Source organism: Leucopleurus acutus, assembly GCF_964270905.1.
Source record: "Leucopleurus acutus genome assembly, chromosome: 8".
In the NCBI taxonomy this organism is placed as follows: Eukaryota; Metazoa; Chordata; class Mammalia; order Artiodactyla; family Delphinidae; genus Leucopleurus; species Leucopleurus acutus.
In genome coordinates, this window is record NC_139151.1 from 55637851 (window position 1) to 55664894 (window position 27044).

General features: G+C 53.5%; 1 protein-coding gene across 2 annotated transcripts; it reads right to left on the bottom strand.

Annotated features, from left to right (window-relative positions):
• Positions 1 to 7414: 7414 nt before the first annotated feature.
• TSKU (tsukushi, small leucine rich proteoglycan) lies at positions 7415 to 21775 on the bottom strand. Of its 2 annotated transcripts, XM_082845560.1 has the most exons (3): positions 21665 to 21775; positions 16853 to 17001; positions 7415 to 10681 (listed from the first exon to the last, which is right to left on the bottom strand). In XM_082845560.1, exons 2-3 carry the CDS (start codon positions 16884 to 16886, stop codon positions 9612 to 9614), a joined length of 1104 nt encoding a protein of 367 aa, XP_082701686.1. In that variant the 5' UTR covers positions 16887 to 17001; positions 21665 to 21775; the 3' UTR covers positions 7415 to 9611. The 2 variants fall into 2 exon arrangements, with proteins under 2 accessions (XP_082701686.1, XP_082701687.1); XM_082845561.1 differs by lacking the exon at positions 16853 to 17001.
• Positions 21776 to 27044: the final 5269 nt, after the last annotated feature.

Consider the following 27044-nt stretch of genomic DNA (forward strand, 5'->3'; position numbering starts at 1 on the left):
CAGATGATTTAGCTCCCTGCCAGGAGTAAGCAAGCTGTTTGGGCAGGTCTATCAAGTAATTATATTCATTCTCCCTTTCTTTTTTTTTTTTTTTTTCTGAACCAGAATCACTCTGCGGAGGAGTGGGAAGAGGACAGAGTCTGGAATAGGGCTTTTGAGTGCAAGTCCCAGGTTCTGCCACCCACTCTCCAGGCATCATTTTCCCCATCTGTGAAATGGGTTAGTGATTGGCCCTGCCCTGCTTTCCTCGCGATAAGGTTGTGATCAGTACATGAGGTATGGGTGTGAGATGTAAGATCTGTGTAAACTTTAAAGTGTTGCCCAGACCTGATGATGCAGCAGAATCATCTGGATTTGTTTGTTTTCAAAATCTGAAAACTACCATCCCATGCGCGCGCACACACACACACACAAAATAGTGGAAGCTGGAAACTTATGTAATATTGAAGGAAAATTCTGGTACATTTAATAGAAACAAGATTTCTGGGCCTTTCTGGTGCTTGGTGAAGGTTTGTGCTTCATGCCACAGAGCAAGCCATGTGGAGCTGGCTGCGAGCTAGGCGTCTGCAGCCTCATTTATAGGGGTTCCCAGACCCTCAGTTAGAAGGAGCCTCCCGATCTCCGACTCATCTTTCAGCTGCGGAAGCATGCTCTGGGAGGTGGGACTTGCCCTTCTATAGCCAGTGGGGCTGCTGTGGGGGTGGGTGAAGTGGGGCACAGACTTAGACACAGCGTGTAAGTCAGAGCAGAGGTGGGACCCTGCCAAGGAGCTGGAGAGGAAGAGTTGGACCCTCCCAGGGAACGCTGGCCCCTTCAGGCCTGTTAGTGCACACACCTGCCTCCTGAGGGGTAGGGGAGGGAGGGTCCTGTTGCGCAACTGCAAGTCTCAAGAGCTGGTTTCTTGCTGAGCTTGCTGTGCAGCCTTAGGAAAGTCCCTTAACCTCTCTGGGTCTCCATTTAACCGTCAATAAAATGGATGTATTTTATTTTTTGGATGTGTATTGATAGCCAACTATGTGCCAGGCAACAACCTGGGTGCTAGGGACCCTCTGAAGAGCAAATGTAGGCACAGTTCTTACACTCAGTGTAAAGTGGAAGCTGGAAAAATAAACAGAAAATAAACGTGATGAGTGTCACTCTGGAGGGAAGACGAGGTATTGGGTGAGCACAGAGGAGGTGCATCTAACCTTGCCTGGAGAAGGATGGGGAAGGTGGTCAGGGGAGGCTTCCCGGAGGAGGTGGCAGGAACACTGAGGCAGGAAGGATAAGTGGGAGGTAATCAGGCTGGTGGGTGTGAGGACAGGCGAGCATTCACTGACTCCTTGTCTACTCCTTCGAGCGTCACCTTCCTTTAGAACATATTAGCAAAGGGAAGTTCCGTGTAGTCACTCCCGAGGGGTCTGCTCCAAACCTAAGACACACTCCCTCCAAACACCCATCCTGTTCCCCACCCCCATGTGTCTGCAGAGATGTCAGATGGGGCCAGCCAGGGAAATTACAGTGTTTGTGTCTGTGTGTGTGTAGATTATTTTTAAAGCTTGAGCTAAGTATGACTTTGTCCACAGTCTGCGGGAATTACTAAAAGGCGACACCTTTCCCAGGGTCCCCTGTGTTCCAGACTGGCTTCCCTCTTCCCTGCTCTCCTCTGACTGCTCTCACCTGCCCCCACCCAGTGCCTGGCCTCCCACCAGTCTCAGTTCGCTGCTTGTAAGTCCCTGGGTCTGGAGGAAAGGCCCTGAGGGAAGGAGAAGGCCCCTAGCAGGACAGTGGGTCTAGGTCTTTACTCTCCAGGTTCCCAGCTGGGGCTGTGGAGAGACAAGGGGAGTCCCGGCGTGAGAGGTGTGTCTGTCTGGGGACCTGCAAGTCGTTTGTCTGGGCTGAGAGGAGAGTGAGAGGCTGAGGGGAGACAGGCCAAGCCTGCTGGGTGGCCGTGAGACAAAAATATAACAAGAGATGAGCTCATGTGCAGGGTGGCACCTCATAAACTTTAAAATACCGGGCACGTGTGTTTCCTTTCAACTGTGCCTGGTCCCTTCAGACTGACCCTCCTCAAGGAGGCTCTGGCTGTCTGGCTTTGTCATTTGGCATCTTTGCATCTTCAGCTGCTCATGTCCCATGACTAGGTTAGCAGTTCTTTCACCAGGAAAGCCAGAGGGGGTGGAGGAGGGGCGACAGGGCTGGGGAAACCCAGCCTGTGACTTGGTTGTTTTGGTTATCTACTGCTGTGTAAGAAACCACTCCGATGTATAGTGGCTCGGCACAGCAGTCATTTTATTTGCTCACTATTCTGCAATCAGGACTGGTTGGTTCTTCTGCTGCTTTTGCTGCAGTCACTTATGTGTGTAAAGGGTTGGATGGGGTTTGCTATCTGCTGGGATACTGGATGGCTTAGCTTTTCTCTCTGTATCTGGCCTTAGGGCTTCTCCACATGGTCTCACCAGACTCTGTACATGGCAGCTCTGGATTCCCAAGATTGCAAAAGGGAAACCTGCCAGAACTTAAGACTTAGGTCTGGAACTGACCCAGAGCCACTTCTATTGCATTCGATTGATTAAAGCAAATCACAGGCCCAGCCCAGATTCAAGAGGATGGTTCTACACAGGGTGATAATACCAGACGTAGTTCGTTAGGGGTCACCAATATAACAGGATATCACAGTGGTTGGTAGAGAAGGCAGCATATGTAAAACACCTTATCCTTCAACTACCTTCTTTATGTCTCACAATCTTGCCTCTAGGATCATAATGTTAAGCAACTGTCCTATCAACATATCACCTTAAAATCACTGTTTTTAAGTCTTTTTTTCATTTTTATTTTATTTTTTATTTATTTATTTTTGGCTGTGTTGGGTCTTCGTTGCTGCATGCGGGCTTTCTCTAGTTGCAGCAAGCGGGGGCTACTCTTCGTTGCGGTGCACGAGCTTCTCACTGCAGTGGCTTCTCTTGTTGTGGAGCATGGGTTCTAGGCACACGGGCTTCAGTAGTTGTGGCATGCAGGCTCAGTAGTTGTGACACATGGGCTTAGTTGCTCCGTGGCATGTGGGATCTTCCTGGACCAGGGATCAAACCTGTGTCCCCTGCGTTGGCAGGCGGATTCTTAACCACTGTGCCACCAGAGAAGTCCCAAAATCAGCTTTTAGAGTACATCACATCCGGGTCCCTCCCTATCTAGCAAGGACATCAGACAACAATCACAGCTAAAGCCAAAGAGTAATGGTAGAATTTCAGACAGAGAGTGAGGCTGTCTGGGAGAGTGAGAAGAGTAGCAAGTTTTCCCTGCATCTCAAATTGCAGCAGGTCAGCCTTTCCATCTTTGACTGCCAGGCCTGGGGAGGATGGTCATGGGGATGTTTCCTCAGCACTGAGTGTTGGGAGGAAGCTGTGTGGTGAGGCCATTTTGAAATGTTCTGGTGCAGAGGGTAGAACCTCGTTTCAGTCAAATTCCTAAGCATAACAGCTTCTATGAGATCACCTGCTGAGAGCCGATGGCCACCAAAGAAACCCTGTCTGAGAATGTTTTGAGTCACAGCATGCTTATAAGCTTGACAAAAGAAAGAATTAAAAAAAAAAAAAGGTAAGGTTGACCCTTGAACAACACGTGTTTGAACTGCATGGGTCCACTTATATGCAGATTTCTTTCACTAAACGCGTACTACATGATCCATGGTTGGTTGAAACCACAGATGCGGAGCCATGGATACGGAAGGCTGGCTGTAAAGTTATACTAGGATCTTCAACTGCTTGGCGGGTTGGCTTCCCTAACTCCTGAGTTGTTTAAGAGTCAATTGTATTTCATATTATTTATTATATGCCACTTATTATATGCCAGGCACAATTCTAAATGTTCTATGTACATTGACTTTCCCACAACCACCCTTTGAGGTGGCTACCATATCCATTATACAGATGTGGAAACTGAGGCTCAGAGAGAAGCTGAGGGACTTCCTTGGTGGTCCACTCATAAAGAATCCGCCTTCCAATGCAGGGAACGCGGGTTTGATCCCTGGTGGGGGAACTAAGATCCCACATTTCACGGGGAAATTAAGCCCGTGCGCCACAACTACTGAGCCTGCACGCCACAACTAGAAAGAGGCCCATGTACTGCAATGAAGAGCCTGCACGCCACAACGAAGATCCCACATGCTGTGACGAAGACCCGATGCAGCCAAAAAAAAAAAAAAAAAAAAGGGAGAGAGAGAGAGGCTGAGTGGCTTAGCTGGAAGTAGCAGAGCTGCCCTTGAGCCAGGCAGCCTCCCTTTGCAGCCTGTGCCTTACCCGCTGGCTCTTCTGCCCGAAGGAGCCCTTGCATCAGTGTCTTAACGTTATTAGAGAACCTAGCTTTTCTCAGCCCAGAGTAGGGCTTTTTGTCCTTTGCCAGAGCAGGAGGGCCGACGTCTCGAATAATCACTCAACTTTGGAAAAGTTGCTTCCTCTAAGAATCAACTAATTAAAACATTTTTCTTGTCTTGACACTTCTGTTCTCAAAGCAGTTTCTCTTTTTCTGTCTTTCTGTATCATTCCTGTATTTAATAATTATATATACATGTTACATGTACATATGTGTATATGTCAAGAAACATAAATGTATGCTTGTGTTCCTAATTTGGAATATTTTGACTAATGGGTATGCCAAATAAAATAATAAATAGCTTTTGGAATTAAACAGTAAACACAGGAAGACTTTCCCACCCAGCTCAACAAACACAATAATCCCCATAAATACAACCACTGGGAGTTAAATAAATAAAAGAGAAGAATAAACACAGGGCATGTAACTTAACTAGATGGTTATTTGCTGTCGCCAGATGTTAAGTCTGGACCAACATTAGGTAGTGACACGAAGAGTAATGATCATTGCAATGAGCTGCCTGCGAGCACTGGCACTGGTGTGTGTTGGGCAGTAGTGGACGCTGCCACCACTGGACATTTTCCCTTTGTGGATATCAGCCATTGGTGAGGGCTGTCACTGATGGACATTAGGTACTGATAAATATGAGGTATCAGTGGACATTTGCTCCTTGGTCAAATTAGCCCACACAGAACATTGAGCATCACTGGGCAAGCCCTGTTAGCCTACGATGACCTCTACTGTCTTGGTGGACATTAGGTACGAGTAGAGGTAGGCCTCTGCCCCCCGCATGCCTGGCAGTCTTGTCCAGAGAAACATCCTATGAGCTGGTTTGGAGGCAGTTGGTAGGTGTTAGTATCTCCATTGCCATCTGCCCTCTCTCTTCAAGAGGGCAACCCTTTGGCCCCTTGGCCATGACAATTTGGGGAAATCAGGGGGTGGTATGATAACACCCATGGAGGGAAATTACTGGATTTGAAAGAGTCTAATCAGCTCCCTGAGCTACAGAGGTTTGGGTTTCATACAAATCCATACAGATGCTCTTTTGCCATATTGACCAACACAGGGCGTTTGCTTCTTCCTTCTCTGTAATGGTACGATTAAAGCACAGCAGGGCTGGCTTCATGGGCAGTGGGACCTTAGAAGGGTCCCATGCTTGGTTTAAGGCTCTGCTCTCGCCATCTTGAAATTCTTAATAATTTTGAACAAAAGACCCCCCATTTTCATTTTACCCTAGGTTCCACCAATTATATAGCCAGATCTGAAGCACAGAATCCTGGCCGTGTGGCCACGTCACTTGCCATGTGACCTTGGGCTGCTCCTCTCTGGGCCTCCATCTTCCCATCTGTGAAATGGGACCAGGAGGGGAAGGATTTTATCTTTGGCTTTTCATGCTCTAGGATCTAGAATCCATGGTCTGATTGGAGATACTTAGAGCTGCGTAACTCCACCCCCCCTTTTTTTTTCCAACAGAAAAATAAATGGAGTCCTAGTGTTTTTGGTTTCTTAGAGCACCTCTGCCCTCTCTGACACATGTGATCTGCACAGCTGGCCCGGTCACTGAGGTAGGACATTCAGGAATGAGAGACTTGCCATATGACAGATGAAACCAGGCACAGGCTGCTTTCCTCAGCTGTACGGTGACAATAACATCCAGGGCAGTTGTGGAGAGGAAATGATAGCATGTACACCAAGTCCAAGGACATGTACCCAGTAAACGGCAACTGAATTATTAATGAAGTGCAGTGAAATGTTTGTGACCCAGCCTGTGCTATGATGGCAAACTGTACTCAGATGTTTCCCCATCTCTAAAACTCAACTGACATGTGTGTTGAAAGCCTATTCTGTGTTAGGTACACAGGGCAAAGATCCTGAAAACTATACTATTGTTCCTCAATTCTACCATCCTAAAGCTTTACAAAATCTTTCAGTTTTGCATCCGTTATCAAAATATGAGTCTAAGACTACACGTTTCTGTAATCCAATTCATAATTCAGTGGTTGCATAAGGGAGGAAACAAGCGTTTCTGGACTGTCTATTTTGTGCCGGGCACTGTACTTGATTCTTTACAAATGTTACTTCCTACATACAATCCTGTGCAGGGAGATATTTTCATCCCCTTTTCCAGGCTTAGAGAAGTAAAGTGACTTGGCCAAAGTCACACAACCGGCTCCTGATGGACCAGGATTTTAACTTTTTTCTGGGAACTCCAAAACGGAATCTTTGCACTAACCTCTGTAATTCTGTAAGATTCCAATGACCTCATTCTCGGTCCGGGGATTCCAGGAAGGCGGAGGGTGGCCGGATGAAGGCGGTCGGCGAGGGGAAAGAGGGGCTGGCTTCGCAAACTGCGCAGGTCCACTTTGGCCTCCAGCGGCCCTGGGCTCCGCGACCTCTGTGAGCTGGGGTGTCTGGCCATGCCTGAACACGAGGTGGCGCTGCGGGCTGAGAGCCTCCGGAGGGGCCTCGGGCCGGCTGCCCCGCGGGGCTTCTGCTTTCTCTACAGCACGCAGGGGCTGGGGGTGTGCGAGGTGATGCCCCCACCAGGAAGGAGAAGCCCGCACGGTGTGGCGGCGTCTGCCCACCCTGCCGCTGGAGCTTCACCCCCGCCCCGTTTTGCAGATGTGTAAGCTGCAGCTCAGGGCGGAGGTGAACAGCAGTTGTCCCGGCCTCCCTTCCCCTGCTTTCAGGGCCACTAAAGTTTAAGACCCCTGTGTTCCATGGCCCTCCCCAAGGACGCCTTCTTCAAGTGGGGCTTTAAAGCCGCACTGGGTGAAAGTCCCAGGGATCTCTCCCTCACCCCTGTATTTGAGGCCTCTCTTGTCCCAAGGCATGTGGGAGGATGGAGTACCAATCTGAGGACTGTGAAGGCTGGGGTCTCACTCTGACCCTCCCTTGTCTCCCAAACTTCAGATCCTTCCCATATAGGCGGGGGCCAGCCTCTGGCTCAGGGAGCCCAAGCCCTGGGGGGCCTAAGCCACATGATGGGCAAGCACCCCAACCCTACCCATGGCCTGAATGTCCTGGGATCTGTGCCATTGTTCACCCATGACCCCTCTCAAGTGCCAGCCACCTCTGTCCAGGTCCACTTGCCCTTCTCAACTCCATGGATGAGGCTCCTCCAGGGAGCCTTCCTAATCCCACCACAGGGCTCTCACAGGTCCCTGTACTGCTCTTATAGTTAGGTGTCCTCCATGTGTCCTTCCCCCTCCCACCCCAGGAACATGAGTCTCAGGGCACAGAGTAGACAGCAGGAAAATCTTGGTGGTAGTGATGGTGATGGGTATTCCTGCAGTTCTTGGCTAGTTAGAAGGAAGAACTTGCTGACAGCAGAGCCATTCAGATGAGCTGGAAGTGGGATCCCTGTCACTGGAAGTGGGCAAACAGGAGTTAGGATACCACAGCAGTCAGATGCCAAGAAGGAACACAGCAGAGGGAGGTGGACGGGGACCTCAGGGAAAGCTTCTAAGGAGATGAGGTGGGAACTGGGTCTGTTAGGCTGGGAAGGAGTTGAGAGGCAGGGATGGGGGCAAGGGCCAGGTCCCAGAGTAACAGCCTGAGCAAAGGCAGAGGCATGCAGGGCCTGACAAGTTCATGGAGATGGGGCGTCAGGGAGAGGGGAAATGAGGAAGGCAGGCAGTGTTAGCTGCAGTGAAAGGTGCCACCCACCCCCGAGGAACTCCCTCCCTCACGTCACCTCACTCCCCTAATCCTGGGAGGTTATTGGGCTTTTCAGAGAGAACAATCTTGTCTCAATTCATCCTTATGGCCCCATGGCCCAGTCTAGGGAATGTCAGTGGATGCCGGTCAAATGATGGGAAGAGGGCCTCTTTATAGTGTTTATTAAACCAAGGACCAGGTGTTGGGTAGGGCCGGTGGGGGAGGACAGAGCTCTCACTGTCCTGTGGGCGTCCCTGTGGGACCAGCCCCCTGACGCCCACATGGCCAAGTATGGCTGGCTTTCACCCAACGCCTCCTCCCCCACCCCCTCCCCAGGACACAATATTACAAAAGCGAACAAATGCAATGTCTTTCTTCTTTTACAAATGGCATGTTTCCATCCCCTGCCAGCAGGGACCTGGATGGGGCGGGGGATGGGGGGTTGGGGAGGGGGTGGGGGTGGGTTGAAAGTGACAGTCCATTAAAAAGGCAACAACTTTTATTAACCCCATGCTAAGGAGAGAGCCCAGGGCTGGGAAGCTGAGATGCCACCCTGGTGGCGGAGCATAAACATGGGTGGGGTCTCCCCTACCTCCTTCACTGCATTCTCAGTAGGATGAGCTGGGCTGTGGGGCATAGGGCCAGTGGGGTCTGAGGGAGTTCAGGAGCTCAGGGCCTGGAGGGGCTCCAGGACTGCATCTAGAGGCAGTACCTTAGGGGTCAATGGGCGCATTTCCATTTTGATGCTGGGGGACGCCGCCCCCCCCACCCACCCAGAGTGGGAAACTGGCAGGGCTGGGACTGGTATCCCTGAGGCTTCTAGCGGCTCCGAGGTGAACTGACTTAGCCTGTGCCACAGCCGGTTACCGGGCCCAGAGTGCCACCCCCGAGGCCCTGGTCTCTCCTCCTGGGGACGACAGGGAAAGGGCACAAATGGCAGGATGTGAGTCTTGGAAGCAAGGGGGAGCCCAGAAAGGGGAGAGGGGAGAAAAGTGCAAAGGGGCCCTGCTGGGAGGCTGGACATTGGGTCCATTCACGCTTCTGCCACCGTAGGACCTCAGAATAGCCTTTTTCCTTCCCTCGGCCTGAGTCTCCCCATCTGGCACATGAGGAGGTGGACTAGAGTTTTTTTCTCCAGTCCTTTCTATAAAGTTCTATCCAGAGTTCTAGGGGAAGAAAAAAGGATGAAGTAGCCCTCACATGCCCAGAGCAAAGAGAGGGCTGTGTCGTAAAAGAAACCCATGCCTGAGTGGCTGGACCTCTGCCCCGCAGCACCACCTCCCGCCCGCCCTCCTCCTGTCATGGGTCAGGTTGGTCCAGGCCTCAGGGAAGGCACTTTGGGGACAAGTAGGGAAGGACAGCAGGGGACTGCTGTCTGGTTTGGCATCGAAGACCCTCAGCTTCTGGTCTGGAGAGCAACATAGACAAACGGGCAAAACCTTGCTCCTGGGTGTGGGTCCCAGGCCCAAAGCCTCTCTTTCAATGATGCTGCCACACAGGCCTACAGAGTCCCTGCTGGCATTGGCACGTTAAAATATAAATTACCCAGGACCCAAGGGAGCCCAGGGCAAAGTCTGTTACATGGCCCCAGGCCACACCATTCGTCACAAGGTATCAGAGCCCCCAGCAGCCAATTCCTGGGTGTCTATGCAGTGCAGGGCCACCTTGGGGGTGGAGCCAGGCTGCCTGGGGTAGGTGCCCTCCCGCACCAGGCGCCGGCACTGCACGCCCTGGCCCACGCTGATGCTCTGCAGCGCCGGGAGGTGGAGAAGCAGCTTCTCGGGCAGGGGCACCAGGCCCGTGCCTGACAGGTCCAGCTCCTGCAGGGAGCCCAGGCCTGAGAACACCTCGGGTCCTGCCCACTTGAGTTTGGGGTTGCTTGACAAATCCAGGACCTGCAGGCCCTGCAGCTCACGGAAGCCATAGGGCACCAGCTGGGGGAGACGCTGCAGGCTGCCCAGCGACAGGTGTGTAAGGCCCGCCAGCCCCTCGAAGGCCCCTGGGCCGATGGCCGCCAGTGGGTTCCCGTCCAAGCTCAGGTAGCGCAGGGGCAAGTCCCGGAGGTCGGGCACAGTGTGGAGCCGGTTCCAGGCCAGGTTCAGGCTCTGAATGGTGGGCGCCGGCAGGCTGGCCCGTGCGGGGTGGGGCACGAGGCTGTGGAGGAGGTTGTGCGAGAGGTCCACGTGCAGCGCCCTGCCCTGGCTGTGGGTGGCGAAGGCGGACACGGAGACCTCGCGGAGCCGGTTGTGGCTCAGGTTCACGTCGCTCAGGGGCGAGCTGGTGAAGCTCTCGGCGGGCAGCGCGGCCAGGCCATTGTGGCTGAGGTCAAGTGACTCCAGGTAGCGAAGGCGGGAGAAGGCCGTGGGCGAGAACCTGGTGAGCAGGTTGTGGCTGAGATCCAGGCCGGCCAGCGTGGTATAGCCCGGGCCTGCCAGCACGGACTCGTTCACTGTCTCCAGCCGGTTGGAGGACAGGTCCAGGTGGGCTGTGTCCAGGGGGATGGGCACGGGCACGATGTGAGGGCCCAGGCCGCTGCAATCCACTCGCGTCAGGCTGAAGCTGTCGAAGAGGCCAAAGGTCTCCACCTCACACTGGCATCCAGGGAAGCAGGGCCGGGTGGTCTGGGCCTCACCGGCGGCCAGCAACAGCAGCAGGGGCCACAGCATGGTGTGGGCTAGAAAGAGAGCCACAGGTGAGGGCTGGCGCCAGGCACCCCATACCAGATGGTTCTAAGCCACCCCGTAAGATACCAGCTGATGTGTGTAGGCACAGCTGCAAATTGCCACCAGCCCCTCAGTGCCCCCAGACGCTTTCCCTGAATACCCCTCCTTATATAGTTTCTAGTCCCTATTCCTCTCTGGCCTTAGTGTCCCCATCTGTACGGTAAAGGGGGTTAGGCCAGATGGCTGGACGCAGGAGAACCCTTCCTTAAATAAGATTAGCAGGTGAAAGTGGGCCTGTTCTGGGTGAAGTGAAGGTGAGGGCCTGGAGCCTTCCTTGGACGTTAAGGAACCCAGCTGGAAATGCGCTGGACAGGACGGGTCTACAGCTTAGGGGCTCGGGTACTGCATTTACCTCTGCTGAGCACATGCGACATGCTGGGTGCTATGTGCTGGGTGCTGTGCTAGCTGCCTCCCTGCACGGTCCCACTTAACCCTCACAACCACAAAAATTGCAAGGCAGCAATGCTGTCACCACTTCACGAAGGGGGAACTGAAACTTAGAGAGGTTCAGAGAGTCATGCACGGTCACAAGTAAGTGGGAGTGGAACCCAATGGCGTACATAGGAAGCATGGCTCACTGTCGTGGTTCGGCAGTGGCTGAGCCATGCCTGAGACCCGCACTCCGGCTTCCCAGACAGAGGCCTCTTCCTGCAAGGGGGGTCTGCAATGACTGTCCCCACCTCACTGCTTTTGTGGGTAACAGTGGTTGGGTCCACAGTCCTAAGCCCTCTCACCTGGCCTGGCCTCCAGAGGCAGGATCCTTCATTCCAGTTGGGGACCCTGTGCCAAGCCCCTTCCCCCTTGCCCTGCCCTCACCCCAGCTGTTAGGGCTCTTACACCTCTTTGGCCCTTCCTTTAACCTAGGGCAGGCAGCTGGGCTGGTTCCCCCATTATACAAATAAAGAGATAGAGGCTCAGAGAGGAAAAGGGTTTTACCCCAAACCAGTAAAAAGCAGGGCAGGATTAGAACCCAGGCCCGCTCAGTCCCAATTCCTCTATTTTCATCTGCTGCCTCCAGCAGGATTGGCCGGAGAGATGGGGTCCAAGAGGGGCTCTTCCCACCGACTCGGGCTACGATGCAAGCCACTCCTCTCCCCGGGCTTCAGTTTCTCTCCCTGGACAATTGTAACAGCAGCTACCACTGATGCCGGGCACTCCATGTACACTGTCACCTTCGGTCCTCATACCCAGGCGCGTCTGTAGCCCCTCGGACAGTGGTGCTCGCAGGAGGATGAGAGAGAGGGTTGAGCAGTGAAAGCCTCTAACTGGACGGGCTGTGGCTACACGCTCCCTCTGCACAGCAGCCACCCAGCCCGGGAGATAGAAGGCACTAACTAAGCCTCACTCTAGCAGGTTCTTCAGCTCTGCACACTTGCCCCTCTGCCCCATCTTCCCCCCACCTGTTCCTCCCCCTGGTCTTCAGGGAGGGGTGGGCCAGGGACCTGCCCACCTCGTGGCCTGGGGGTGGCTGTGGAGGGAGCAGCAGGATAGCATTACTAGCCCTACATGAAACTTTAAAGGGGCAGCCACTTGATCTGCACTTGGGCTCGGAGCACAGGCAGGGAGAAGGGGCGCTACTCTCCCCTGCCCCCCTACGTGGGCCCCTCCTCTCCCGCCCCTTTCTGCTGTAGAGTCCAATTTGAGGATTAAACCCGGCCCAGGTGCATCCTGGGCTTGGTCCCAATTGATGCAGGACAGAGTGTTCCAGTGTCTGGAACTGAAAGGAACATATTAAGTTACCTCACACCCCCTTTGTTCCCCTGGTGAGCTTCTCACCGCAGAGGTTCATTACCACCTAGGGCCTCCTCTTCCCTGCTAAGCTGATCTGCCCATACCCACCCTTCCTGGGGTTTAAACAAACACCAAAGACACACAAAAAGGCCCTAAGATTACCCTTTGGTTCCCAAAGGTGATTATACAATGTGCCTCTTAAATGCCAAATGGCCCCTTATGAGCTCCTGCTTATGTAACACAGCCCAACTCTCCCCCTCCCCCCCTAGAGAGGGGGCCTCTCAGGCCTCGGCTTCGTCCTCTGTACCACAAGGCAGTATTTCCTGCCCTCCTCACATACGTTGACGCAACTCTCACTGTAGTGCAATGCAAACTGTGAAGAGCTGTGCACACGTGCTGAGTGGTCACCACTGAGCCCCGGAGGCAATGGTGGTGACAGCTGATACAGAGGGAGCAGGAGTGTAGATTGAGACCCGCCTGGGTCACTGTGCTTGGGATGCTCCCAGGGCACCGTGGACAAGGTCTCTGCTCAGCCCTGCACAGTGGACACCTCTCCCTGGGCCCCCGTTCTGTGCTAGGCCTGGACGTTAAGTGGAAAGTGCTGACAGTGACAGAGCCTGTCCTCACTAAGTGCCGGACACATGTTCCCTTATGCCATCCCGTCACTCCAGGAGGTAAGCAGCCTTATGTCCCTGTTACGGTGGAGGAAACCGAGGATGGCAAGAGGAAGGTAGCAGAGCCAGGAGGTGAACTCAGGCCTTTGTAACCTCATCACTGGCTTGGTTCAAGTGGAACGTGTACTCCTGTGTGTTGCTGGGGAAAGAAGAGCTACGCATCCGGAGTCCGAGGGCCACGCTCCAGCTGCCATCGGCCGCTGGGACAGGTAGGTACCAAGCTTTCTAATACTCAGTGGCTCTGGGGCTTTTCTGAGGTCACAGCGGAGCTCAGAGGCCTCACAGGGCTGTCCAAGGCTGTTGGGAGAGGAGAAGGAAGAAATCTCTGAGATGCCTCACAAGTTTGGACCCAGAAGGGGGCAGAGGCAGAGGTGTGGGCTAGTGGTCTTTGAGGGTCAGTGCCCCTGTTCTGCTTAGAGGCAATGTCCCCTTTGGGGTAACATAAGGAGGGGTGCCTTCATGTGAGTGTCTCACGAGACGCTGGGGTCTGCTGCTTGGAGCAAAAGATCCAGGAGCCAAGGGGAGGGCAGAACTTTCCCAGGAGGAAACTGAGGGAAGATAAGGAAATCCCCTGCCGGGGGCACAGCTCCTGATAATTTCCAAAAGACCTTTGCTCGTTTGAGCTGTGAGGGCTGCAGAGCAGTGCGTGCAATCCCTCACTTTAGTGATGAGGAAGCTGCGGCCCAGAGAGCATGCGGTGACTTGTCCCTGGGTCCTCAGTGAGGTGATGGCAGGCTCTGACTCCTGACTCCAGGACCAAGCTTTCCAGCCCACTCAAGACGCCTGTGGAATCTCCCAGGGATCTTATGGAGTCAATAAAAATAAAGCTCAGAAGAGTCTGCAACCTCATGGAGGAGGGGGCTGATGCCATAATTCTAGAGATGATCATAAAGAGAAATTGCATGCTAAGAAAAGTATAACTATGCATTAAAAAAAACCCAATGTAAATCGTAATTTTAGAAAGTCTAGAAGAAAATATGTCAACCCAGTAGTGGTCTTTCTTTAGACGGTAGAACTCTGAGTGGTTTAACCATGTCTTAATCTCCTTTTCTCCTCTTATTTCCTCTCTTATAGTAAAAAATATCTATAAAACACACTGAGTAATGAAGCTTCCTAAGAGGACTGCCTCATGGCCAGCTCTGCTTTCTCTGATCTTGGCTAGCCACGATCTGAGCCTCAGTCTCCTCATCTGCAAAATAGAGATGTTAAGAGCCATCTCACAGGCCTGTCACGAGGATGAAACGTAATGGTGGGAGTAAGGCAGGGTTCCCAGCACAGGCGAAGGGTGCAGTGTGGCCCCCCTGCCTCCCTCCACAGATGGGAGCGGGTGGGGTGGGGATAAGTGGGTGGGCCTGACCCCATCTCTCTTGTTCCTTCCTCCAGCAAATATGTATCAAACATGACAAAGCTCTTACCACTGCCCTGCTGGAAAGCAGTTCTTTCCTAGGAAGCCACACTATGACTATGTTGTTTCTCAACACGGCTGCTGGGTCTGGGAAGGGATGAGTAACGTGAGTTCCTCTTCACAAAAACCACTAGCCTCAGCTCCACGGAGAGGAAAGGCCTTCTTAGAGAGTGAGAAAGCCTTGGACACCAACTTGCAGTGTGAACAGGGCAAGTCACTTTACCTGGACCAGTTCCTTCAGCTGTGAACCTGGGATGCTAATGATGGTCCTATCAGGCTCAGAGAGGATGGCTGTGAAGATTAGACTGAGAAGACCAATGCCCCAGTAGAGAAATGAGGCCCCAAGTGGTAGAAGCCACATAATGGAAACACTGTACCTTTTCATTCTACCTATAATACCCACAGCCACTGCAGACATTATTAATCAACCACAGCACTGAATCGCTAAGTGCAAGGCAGTGTGCTAGGCCCTGTGAGGTGTATGTTGGGGTCAGGGTGGGAGATCCCAGGGCCCCTGTCCTCATGGGGCTTACAAATCTGCAACGGGGACAGGAGAACAACTCATATCAAGATCACTAGCACCTGCCGTAGACCCAGGAGATCAGGACTCTAGTTCCGGATCTGCTACTAACTGTGTGACCTTCACAGTTTTCTTTCTTTCCTGGAGCCTCAGTTTTCTTTTCTGTGTAGTAGTGACTCTGCCTCCCTCCCTCCCTCTGGGACCCTGTGATCTACCCTCGGGAGAAAGGGAAAGGCAGACAGGTATTCACCATGGAAGGCCAGGGAGGATCTCTGGCCCAGGATACATCACTTACTTTCCAAACCCTGACCTGCAGATAAAAGGCATCTGCTGATCAGCCAGGTTATAGAACACAAGGGCAGCAGGACAAAGGCTTAGTAACTGTACCCACCCCTGGTTAGGGGGGTATAGCATAAGGTCCTCTGGGCAAGGGCCATGAGCTATTCCTTGTTGGGCCCACTGTGACTCTAAGGAAAGTTTACAGATGGCCCGTGAGGTCAAAAGAGTCAGTGGTGTGGCCCTAACAGGCCCCAGGCAGGTCTCCCCACTGCGACACTCCAGACGGTGCTATGAGAACCTCTAAAACAGCTTTGGCTACATCATCGCCCCTCTCAAAAACCACCTGACTTCTACTTTACCCACAGAAATCAAGTTCCCTCTGGCACAGAGGTATCTGCCAGTTGTCCCCACCTTCCTCCCTCCTTCGGCTGAACTCCCCTCTTGATTCAAACCTATGGTGGCGGCCTTTGGACAACTCTCAGCCTCTTCTCATACTTTTCCAAACTCAGAGAATTCCAGGGCTGGAGAACTGGAAGGCCCCTCAGAGATCACGAGTAACTGAGGCCCAGAGACGGGCAGTGATTGCAAGTAAACGGCAGAGCAGGACCCAGGACCTGGGTTCTGATGCCTCACACCATTGCCAGGACTGCCGCATCCCCAGGCCTGCCCTGGCCCTGCCAGTGGAACAAAGCCCGTTCTGTCCACTCAGGCTCCTGGGCCACGCCCCCCTCCTTTCCTTGCTCCCCGGCCGGGCCTCTCACACCACACTATCAACACACCTCCTTCAGACACACACTCGGTAAATTCTCTGCCTCTGCCGTTATTTACCCGCCCGTTTCCTGACTTGAAGTGCGAGCAGCTTGGGGCAGTGACCCTGCCTTCTTCACCTGTTCATCCCTTCCCCTACCTGGGGCCACAGCCAGGCCTGGCAGGCCCGGCAAACACGCTGGATGAATGAAGAGCCCAGAATTTAGAGTCAACCACGGGACTCAGACCCGGCTGTGAATTCAGCTCTGTACCTACTAGCCTTGGGCACGTCTCAACCTTGATGAGGCTCCGTGTCCTCGACAGGGGCGACAACACAGGGTTGGTGAAAGCATTAGGGGACAGCGTGTGAAACAGTCAGCTCGACTGCCACACCTCGAGTGCTGAATGCATAGTAGACAGTGATGGTGATGATTTATTAAGCTTCTTGAAGGCAATGACTGTGTTATTCTTTGCTCTGTTCCCAGCTACCCAAAGAGGCGTCAGCACCCGGCGGGTCTGTGACTACCTGTGCTAACACCCTCTGGTCACCATGCTGGTGTCTGCTGACAAGGCCCCAACCTCCCTCCTCCTCTGAGGAGGGCTCCCTGGGGTTAGGGATCCCAGCTCGGGTCCTCCTGGCTCCAGCTGCCTGCCCGTGGTGCTGCATCCCAGCATCTCTGGCCCCTAGATTTGCCAGCTCCTCACCACAACTTCAAGGGGGAGTCCCTGGCCAAGGGGCGAGGTGGGCAGGGGGCCGAGCTCCCACCTGAGACGGGCTCTGTCTCCACCGGCTGCTCCATGCTGAGATGCCTCCAACCCTACTTATGTTCATCGTGAACTCCCTCAAGCTGACGCCAACGAAATCCCCAGGTGGAAATTCCATTAACGTCCTGGCCCCCAGTGGCTTAGTCAGTTCTGGAAACGCAAGGCAAAAAGAATGTCAGGGCCAAACTCCCGGAGCCTTGTGGGTCGGCTCCCCCAACAGCAGCTCTAATGCCGCACATCTGTACAAACACGTCAGCTCGCCACGCACTTCTACAGCACCATCTCGTTTCTGCCTCACCACAACCCTTGACCACGGGGATTACTGTCCCTGTTTTGCAGACTGACATTCAGCTGAGGAGAGGAACCAGGTCTCAAACCTACGTGTCTGAGCTCCAAATCCAATGCTCCTTGTATGGCTGTGCCCCAACTTACCAGTGGGCACGTGTGGATCGTGCTGGACTATAATTACACTTACCTGTCTGTCCCCCTGTGGGCAGGAATGGGGTTAGGTTCACTTTTATGTCCTTGGGCCTGGGTGCTGGGTCTGCCACAGAGCAGGTACTATATGAAGATATACCAGGCATTTAGAATACTACCACCTCGCCAAAGGATACCTCTCAACCTTCCCAACGCCTCCTCAACTCTTATCTGTTCAGTCACCCTGCAAGATCAGCAGGTTACATGGCATTGTATCTATTTTACATCTGCATAGAGACCCAGAGAGGTTCGGTGATCTGCCCAGAGTCACACAGCCAGTGAGGTCAGAGGCTGGACTCAGAATCCAGGCGTTCTGACACCAAGGGCCTAGCCTCCTCCATGACATCATCCCTGGAGGATAATCTACAGGGAAATAGACAAGGCTCCCAATACTATTTTCTCCATTCTGAAGCTTCGCAAGTTCCCTTTGGTCTGAGGCATGTGTGGACACACGGGCAGGCAGTGTGGGGCAGAGGAAATGGGTTTTACGGTCAGGCACACCAGGTTCCAGCCCCACCATACTTCACCTGCCAGGAGGCCCTCTCCCCTCTGAGTCTGAGTCTTCATCTGTAACATGGTGAGAAACCTAGTACTGCTCCCAGCAGGCCACTGGGATGATTACACAAGGTAAAGTGAAGACTCAGCCCTGGGCCTGGCACACACTGGTGCTCACTGCGTGTGGGTTCCTGACCCCTAATGGGTGATCTCAGGGGCCAGGAAAGAAAAAGGAGCCGTGACACCAGCAGACCTGAAAGCAAGGCAGCGGCAGAGGATAAAGAAGACTACAGAATGGATTCTTCCTTGGATTATCTCCCAGTGCACCACCCAGGGTCCCACTTGGGCTGCAAGCACTGACCAGGCTCTACCAAGGAAGTTGGTAAGGGAGTTTGGAAAGGTCACAGAGGTCAAAGCAGGCTGAAAGAGTTGTGTCACCTGTGACAGAATGAGACTCAGCAGCTACCCCTGGGTGGGTGGCTCACTGTCTTCCCCCTCCCACCCCCCCCAACCTTGCACAGGTCAGGTTCAGGAGACCTCCTGGCCTGGATTGCTCCAACAGCCTTGTTCCTGGCCCTCTGCTTCCAACTGCCGGCCATGCTGGGCACCAGAGTACAATCCCGACAGAAGACCGGGACCCCATCACTGCTCCTGGTTTAAAATCTATCCTGCAAAGACAGCTTGCCAGTCTAGAGGCCCGTCTTGCTCATCGGGCCCCACATCTCTGCACAGGCTGTTCCCTCGGATGAAGATGACAGAGACACCCTACTTTTCTTTGTTTTCCATGCAAACTCTCACTCATTCGATTCAAAAGTCACCTCCATGTATAAGTATCATGTCATCTTCAAACAGTGACAGTTTTACTTCTTTTCTGATTTGGATTCCTTTATTTCTTTTTCTTCTCTGACTGCTGTGGCTAAAACTTCCAAAACTATGTTGAATAAGAGTGGTGAGAGTGGGCAACCACATAGCTGATTCACTTTGTTATACAGCAGAAACTAACACAACACTGTAAAGCAACTATACTCTAATAAAGATGTTAAGAAAAAAAAAAAAGTCACCTCCTCTGTGAGGTCTTCCCAGTCTAACCTGCCCGTCATCCAGTAAAAGGTCACCCTCTCCCTGGGCTCCAGTGGCCCCGTCAAGATACGACACACTGTGCTATGTGGCCATCTCCAAATCTGACCGTCCTTCTCCTCTCCTATGTGGGGCCTGGCCAGGCGAACGGGATAAGCCAGATGAGTGAAATGTCCCAGGCAAAAAGCTTCCCTCTGCTTAGGAGAGGGTACCAGTGGTCCAAGCTGGCAGGATACTTAGGGCTTTCCCGGGGAGGCGGGGGCGATATCAAGTTTAGAACCATAGTAGATGCTGGCTCTGCCTTCTATTGTCAGTGCAATCCAACAACTGTCCGCATGATGTAATACAGACTACAAATCTCTTCTCATTTTATTAGCACATGTAATTCATTATCCTATTGAACATTCACAACAGATCAGTCAGACCGGAATTACTAACCTCATTTGAAGGATGAGGAGACTGAGAATCAGAGAGGTAGAGTTGCTTGCCTAAGGCCACAGAGCTAGGAAGCAATGAAGTAAGTGAAAATAAGTGAAAATCTCCTTCCGACTCTAAGAGGCTGGAGCACTTAGCCTCCAGATTGGTCTCCCAGGCTCCAGCACCACCCACAAGCCAGAGGAAGGTTTCCTAGAATTACCAACCCCACCCTGTCATGCCAGCTTAAAAAACCCTCTAGCAGCTCTCCACTGCCTAAATCCCAGCTCCTAGGTCTGGCATTCAAGGCCCTCATATTTGGCCCCTGCCTTCCTTCCCAGCCTCAAATTGAATTCCCACCCTCCCTCTCCAACCTTGCATCTGACAGTCCACAATGCTGAACACCCCTGCGCTGTTTCAGAACATACAGAGCTGGGCAGGGCAGTTCCCTCTGTGGGAGATACCTCCTGCCTCCCTCCCAGGTGTATTCACCCGGCTTCCCCAGCCTGCTGCTTTCCAGCCTTCCCTTCCTGGGCTGCAGGGGCTCCAGCCCACCTTACTTCATCCCTACCTAACTTCAAAGCCACCTCCCCTCTCCCTCTTCAAAAGAGAAAATTAGTGCCTGGGAATTGGTCAAGTCAGAATGGAGGTGTTAAATATCAAAGTGTTTCCAGGTTCTAGGATCTCAACCAGTCAGCCGGAACAGGAAGGGAGGAGAGAGGCTGTCAGCACCTGCCTTTCTAGAAGGGAAACTGAGGCCCAAAGAGGGAAAGGAAAGTGCCCACGGTGAGGCGAGTGGCTGGCGCCCATCCTTCACGTCTGCAGCATCAAGCAAAATTCTAGGTTAAAGACTGGGGTGGGTGGGGGTAGGGGCAGGGGAGGGAAGGTGTTAAAGGGTTGTCTTTGCCACCCAGGATCAAAAGGAGGCTCCCGGCAGCCTGAGCCCTCCTTCTCAGGTCAGACCTGGGCTCTGCAAGTCTGGACTCATCCGAAGGGTAGAGCAGGCAGGGAGGATCAGAAGCTCCTGAGTCACCCCCTCACCCAGGCCAAGTGTGGGCGGGCACTGCACCTCAGGCCGTCTCTGCCTGCGTTGGTTATCGCCACCGCACGCTCTGCCCCGCTAGGGAGTTCTCACCCACTTCCATTGCAAGGTGACTGCGGCTCAGAGAGGCTGAGCAACTTGCCCAGTGCCATATTGTGGGCCAGTGGACATCCCATTCGAAACTATAGTGTGTGCAAGGTTCCTCCTCCCAGCAGCCCAGCTGGAGGTCCCGGGAGCCGGCGCCGCGGGCAGCCGTCGTTGCCTTCTCACCTACGGGATTGGAGGGCTCGACACCCCTCGCCCCCGCCCCCCGCCCGGGGCAGGATACAAACGGAGAGCGGATCTCAAAGCGGAGCCGGGGGTTAGTGGCTGGCCTCTCCGCCAAGCAGACACATCTCTCTCGGTCACATACACTCTCTCCGAGGAGCGTGGGGCGGGCACCACCAGCTGCCCGCTCCTCTCCTCTCTTCAGCCCCCGATCGGGGGCCAGGACCGGCTGCTTACCTCTCTGCTCGCAGCAGGTTCGGCTGGCGTGTGCGGCGCGCTCTGCCCAGCCTCGGCTCGGGTCAGTCCTCAGGCGCTGCCGATTGCCCCACCCACCAATCCTGTCCCATCCCCTCGCGGCTCTAAGGACCCCTGGAGGTGAATGAGGGGAGGGCTGCCAGAGCCCCCCGCCCGGACTGCAGGGGGGAGGAGGACGGGCGCTGTTGCCGAGGAACCCGGAGAAAAGTTTGAAGCCAAGTCTGGGCCCGGGTGGACAGCAGGGGAGCGAGGAGTTGGGGCGGTGTCTGGCTCTCGGCGCGCACATACTCCACGGACACCCAACCCAGACACGTCGACAGGCACAGACCACGTACGCGGACACAACGATGCGCCCACCAGCACTCACAACCAAACGCGGGCCCACGAAACGTGGACACAGGCGCAAAACAGCCTCCTCAAATCACGGACATTCAAAGGCACAGGCAGATGCATGTCCCCGGACCAAATTCACAAAGACCCACAAACGCGAGATGCACGTGTCCGCACAAAGCCCCCAGAGGCGCCGGCCCACGCCCACGGCCCCCGGTCACAGCCTTTGTCTCCTGGAAGCCCCCTTCTAGGTCCGGGTTCCTCACTCTGGCCGAGTCCCGGGCGTCAGGCCGCCGCTGCCGACGCCCTGGGTCCAGGAAAAGTTGAGGGGCCCCGGCCCCGCCCCTGGGTCCAGCGCCGTCCGCTCGCGGGATGGAGCTGTGAGGTTGGGGTGGGGGGGCTCCTGTCCTTCGCCCGCTGCGCGGACTCCCGCTCCTCCCGGGGACCCGCACCCACCTGGAAGCCTGCGCCGCAGCCGCCTCGGCACGCTCACCCAGGCGGCCCGGTCGCGGGCCCTCTGGCCGGCGCTTTTCTCAGAGCGGCGCGGCCCGCCCCCCGGCCCTCCGGCCCCCGCCCGCCGCTGGGCGCTCCCCGGCCCGCCCCGCGCCCAGTGGCGGCTCTGGCCAGCCGCTGGGCGATTTAGGGAGTGTCGCCAAAGTGCCGGCCTTTCCCGGCGCGTTCCCCGCTCCGCCCCCCGCCCGCCGGCGGAGCCCTTGCCCAGCCCGGGTTCCACCATAGGGAGCGTCTCAAAAGTGCGCACGCAGCTCCCGCCCACTTCAGTCGGCCTTGCTCCCAGCTTCTTGCATCCCGGGTCCCTGCCCCCTTCCGCGGAGCGCCTGAGCCATCTCAGCAGATGGCCGCACGGTCGGGAACATCTGGAGGTCGCTGGAGTGTGTGTGTGTGTGTGTGTGTGTGTGTGTGTTTGTGTTCAGAGAGAGAGAGAGAGAGGCAGAGAGAGAAAGAGATTGGGTGGTGAGGCTTCCCTCTTCTCGAGTTCATCCCCCCGTTTTTTAAAACGGGTGACAGAGGTCCAGAGACGTTAGTGAGAGGGAGTCCAAGAATCTGAAGCAGGGAAAGACTGGCTGAAAGACGAACCGACAGAGAGGAGAGAGCCGGGCTTGGGCAGAAGAGCTGGCAAGAGAGGAGAGAGAAAGCAACAGACTTTTTTTTGTGTGTGTGGAGGGAACCATCGACTTCTGGTTGGATTTCTAAGAAGGGAAACTGGGAGTGTGACTGACTAGGCAGCAGTTTTTAAGTCGATTCCTCCCCCCGCAGCCCATCCTCTCTCACCCCTCTTTATGGTAAAAAGTGCAGGAAAGCATCGAAAAAACCTTTTTTACATGGGGGTTGGGGGGAGAAATTGCCTGGTGAATGCATTCCCTAGAAGGGGCTTGGGAGGGTGGTGAGTTTGAGTCTCCTTGTCCACACACCGAGACAGTGTGGGGTGAGGGAGGGGACAGTTCTCAGGCACCCCAGAGGTATGTGGCCTGGGGGCTGAGGGAGGTTTTGGCCTTGAACCCTGGACCTCCCAAGAGCTTTCGTGCTGTGCAGAGATTGGGCAGTGTTCCCCTTGCAGTGGCCCAGACTTGCACACCCAGTCTTTTTGCTCCTTCTTTCCTTATTACTTTTTTTTTTAATTAAAAAAAGTTGCTTGGCCGTGTGCGTATGTGTCTGCTTGTCTGCCTGGGGAAGGAGAGGCAAGTAGGGAGGAGGGGAGGTAGGAGTAGAGGCCACTACCCTAGGCCTCAGGGCAGCAAAAACAAATCTGCCTCCCAGAGAACAAAGTGCTCTTGCAGGTCCTAGCTGGCACTAGTCTGTGTGGTTGTGTGATTGTGGTGACTCTGCTCACCTGGGCCGAAACCTGGGAGCCCTGCCAGTTAGGGAGGTGCAGGAAGAAGGCTGGGAGCCCCGTCTTATCAGTTTAGGACAGGGAAAGCTCCCCTCTCTCCTTTCTGTCTACCATTGTCCTCCCCTAATTAGAATCTCAGCTTCTAGAACTGGGAGGCCACCAGCTCAGATGTCTCATCCAACCATCTTTGAAATTGCACCATAGGCCCCTTTGCACCCTGTCACCTCCTCACAGTCATGCTTAATAAAGGGGCCGTTGAGATTCAACTCTGCATCCCCTAGTGGTTCTCTGTGCATCCTGGGGCCCTCGGGAGGGGTTAGAGCCCTTCCTGCTCTTATCTACCAGCCCAGAGGGGAGAAAGACCCGAAAATCAGTGCTTGGTGAGGGCCCCAAGCTTGGACAGGGTTCAGGTTCCAGCCCTGCCACTTACCAGCTCTGGGTAATCTTAGGGAGGTTACTTAACCTCTCTGAGTTTCTGCAACTGTAAAAGAGCTGTTGTGAGGGAGGAGTAAACAGTAACTTAGTAAAGCATTAGTCTGGCTCACAGGAAGCACCATTGTGGGCTGTTATTGCCATTTTTATTATACCAAGTTGTCTCCGGTCAGGGATGGGGTAGAGTCCGGAAAGCTGAGCAGGCTTGGGAGGGGAGGAGACAGAGGAATGGTCACCTGACCCACTGCTGGGCTGGTCCACCTGCCGGCTATGTCCTGCCCTCCCGAGGCGGAGGGGGCTGTCTTTCAAAGGAACCCCTGCCCCCCTCCTTTGCCCTGGCCTGGAGAATGTGGTCCTTCCCTCCCTTGTTGTGGAGTTGTGGAGCGACGCTCAGGCTCAGCATCTGAGCAATGGAGGTAAATACTCAACTCCCAGGGAACTCAGGGATGCTAACTCCCACTGCCTTTTGTCTGCAGGCGCTAGCCAGCAGGGCTGGAGGCCCCAGGTCCCTCCAAAGGGCCTGTCATGTAACAGAAGCGTGACAAACAACCCTTCACACCTTGGCTGGTGGCTGGCGATAGTTTCAGAGTACGTCTACATTCATCATTTCCCTCGATCTTCCCTAAGTGGGAGGTGGCCTCCAGGGATTTTGGATTGGGAATCTCCATCAGCCCTCTTCCCCTCCCCTACAAGGGTCCCTTGGCCTCCAGTCTCCCCCTCCTGTCTGCTGTCCACACTGCAGCAAAAATGACCTTTCTAAACTGCAAAGCTGCAAAATGTATCATGACACCTGCTTAAAACCTTTCAATGGCAAAAGCCAAATCCTTAGCTTGGCATTCAAGGCCCATGTGATATGCTCCCCTCACCCCTACCTCTTCAGCCTCATTTCTGGACACTCCCCTCTTATACATCCCAAGCTCTAGTCCTCTAGTCACATAAAACCAGAAGGAGGGAGGTGAGGGAGGGAAGGCTTGGGGAACTGTGGGAACTGGAAAACCTCTGCATTCTTGAAATCTCTGTCCAAATTCCCTTCCCCCAGGAAGCCCAATGCCTGGTGAAGTTGGTCCCTCCTTCTATTATGGTGCCACACCTTTGGTACATATGCACTATCACTTTCCATTCTCTTCACCCTTCTTGTGGTCATCTTGGCTGTTATCTCATGCCAGGGACTGTGTTGGATACCTTTAAGGTCATCACATCATTTAAGCCCTATAACAACCACCCTAGATTGATAGTGGTGAGGCCCAGAGAGGGCAAGAGATATGTCTGGGGTTACACAGCATGTTCTCTGCAGAGCTGGAACAATAGTTAGGGCTCTAGTGCTCTTTTTACTACCTTACAATCAACACAAGAAGCAGAATGTGGTGTAGTAGAGAGGCCTTGGTAAGGGTCCCAGGTGCAAATCATTGCTCTTGCCCCTGGCTACCTATGGACTTTGGGCTAGTCAGTCCCTCCCCCTGAGCCTCAGTTTCCTTACCTGTAAAATGAGAATAAATAAGAAACGCTACCTCACAGGTATATAGAGAGGATCAAATGAATTAATACATATATAAATATGTTGTAAGTTGTAGGGTGTTGTGTACTTTTCCTTGACCAGCCATACTTCAATTGGCGGTGTTGGTTGAGGATGTTTTTTCTCTCAGAACTCTCCAGATTGGAGGTCAAAGTCATCATTAGTCCCTTTGGCTACCTTGCTCTTTTCCCACATTTTGAGAAACTAAAAGGTCCTTCTTTTCTCTCTCTTATCATAGCTGTCAAGCCCTGACCGGAAAACCCTCCAAATTCAAAGTATTTCCATGAAGCCGCAGGATCTCTATTCTTCTCGCTGCATTTTCTTCTTTCCAGTTGTCAGAAGCTGGCAGATTGAAAGTTAATAGAGCATCAGGACCATGTGAGGAAATAATGGAAAAAAAGACCAGAAGAAAAATAATGCCAGTTCAACCTCCTTCTGATTCTATAGATCTGGGTTGACCTGTGGTATGTCGTATTTTTTAAAAGCACCTATGGTGGTTCTGATGTCAGTACAGGGATTGGCGGACATGGCAGAATGCCTCAGGGCTTGCAAAGTCTTTCCACACGTATTCCCATTTTTAAACCTCTAAGCAAACTTTTTAGGTAGGCTCTTATCACCTCCATTTTAAAAATGTGGAAACCGAGACTCAGAGGCGACTCATCCAGGGTCACACAGATAGAATGTAAAACTGGCTCTTTGAGACAACTCCAGCCATTCCTCTGCAGGGCCAGATTCCGTGCATAGGCCTTGCTGGTGTCTCAGCAGTCACTGTACAATGAACATTCCTCCCCTCCTGCCAAATCAAATGCTTCCCTAAATATTTCTCTCCCACTCTCCCACCTCCATGCTTTTTCCCCTGCCTGGAATGACTTTCTCAGCCCAATATACCAGCTGCAGTCCTTGCTGTCTTCCAAGCCCTGATACCTCCTCCACAAAGACTTTTCCAGTTCCCACAGTTCCCCAAGCCTGGAAGCACTTTGGTGTGTGCTTCAGTGCAGCCCCCTCTCCAGCCCTGCCTCCTGCTGAGACTCGATACTCCAACATCTTCAGCTATTGGGGTTCCCTGCATTCTGGCAGTTCCTTGCTGCCTCCACATCTTTGCTCCTGCTGTGCACCCCCAAGTGCCCCTTGCCCTACCCCATCTCTTACTTGTCATTCAAAATTCAGCTCAGGTTATCACTTCCTCCAGGAAGCCTCCCCTGATCTTGCCAATCCTTAACTCTACCATTGGAGGACCTTCCTCTGTGCTTCCATGGTACAGTGAGGATATCTCTGTCATGAACAAGATTGTTCATTCATTCTGGCAAGGCACAGATTTTGGAGCCAAACTGCTCAGGTGTGAATCCCAGCTTCAGAGTAGGCAAGTTCTTAAACTTGCCTAGTCCTTTGCCTTACTTTTCTTTTTTTAAATTATTATTTTATTTATTTTTGGCTGTGTTGGGTCTTTGTTGCCGCGCGGGCTTTCTCTAGTTGTGGCGAGTCGGGGCTACTCTTGGTTGCGGTGTGCGGGCTTCTCATTGTGGTGGCTTTTCTTGTGGAGCACGGGCTCTAGGCGCGCGGGCTTCAGTAGTTGTGGCACGCGGCCTCAATAGTTGTGGTGCACGGGCTTAGTCGCTCCGTGGCATGTGGGATCTTCCCGGACTAGGGCTCAAACCCATGTCCCCTGCACTGGCAGGCAGGCTCCCAACCACTGCTCCTCCAAGGAAGTCCCTGCCTTACTTTTCTTATCTGTAAATTAGTCCCTAGCTCAAAGGTTGTTGCAAAGATTAAGTGAATCAATTCGTGCAGAATGTGTAGAGTAGTGCCTGAATGTAGTGAGCATTGGATGGCTGTTGACCACTACTATTATGATTTATTAATTCATTCTACAGCATAGGAAAAACATTTGTAAAACTGGACAAGGAAACTGAGGCAGGAGCCTGATAGTATGGTCTAGAAGAACACAGTGTGAGGTGTGGGAAGCTTAGCAGACACAAAGGTTTCTTTTCTCCCACTGCAGAGAAAAAAATGGAAGGTGGCTTTGACCTTGAGTGGGGAGAGGG

Bases quoted from the DNA above. Each gene is read 5' to 3' on its own strand.
- TSKU (XM_082845560.1), bottom strand. From the start codon at position 16,886: ATGGAGCAGCCGGTGGAGACAGAGCCCGTCTCAG. The intron at 10,682-16,852 runs GTGGGAGCTCGG...CTCTCTTTCTAG, and splicing joins GGAGACAGAGCCCGTCTCAG to CCCACACCATGCTGTGGCCC.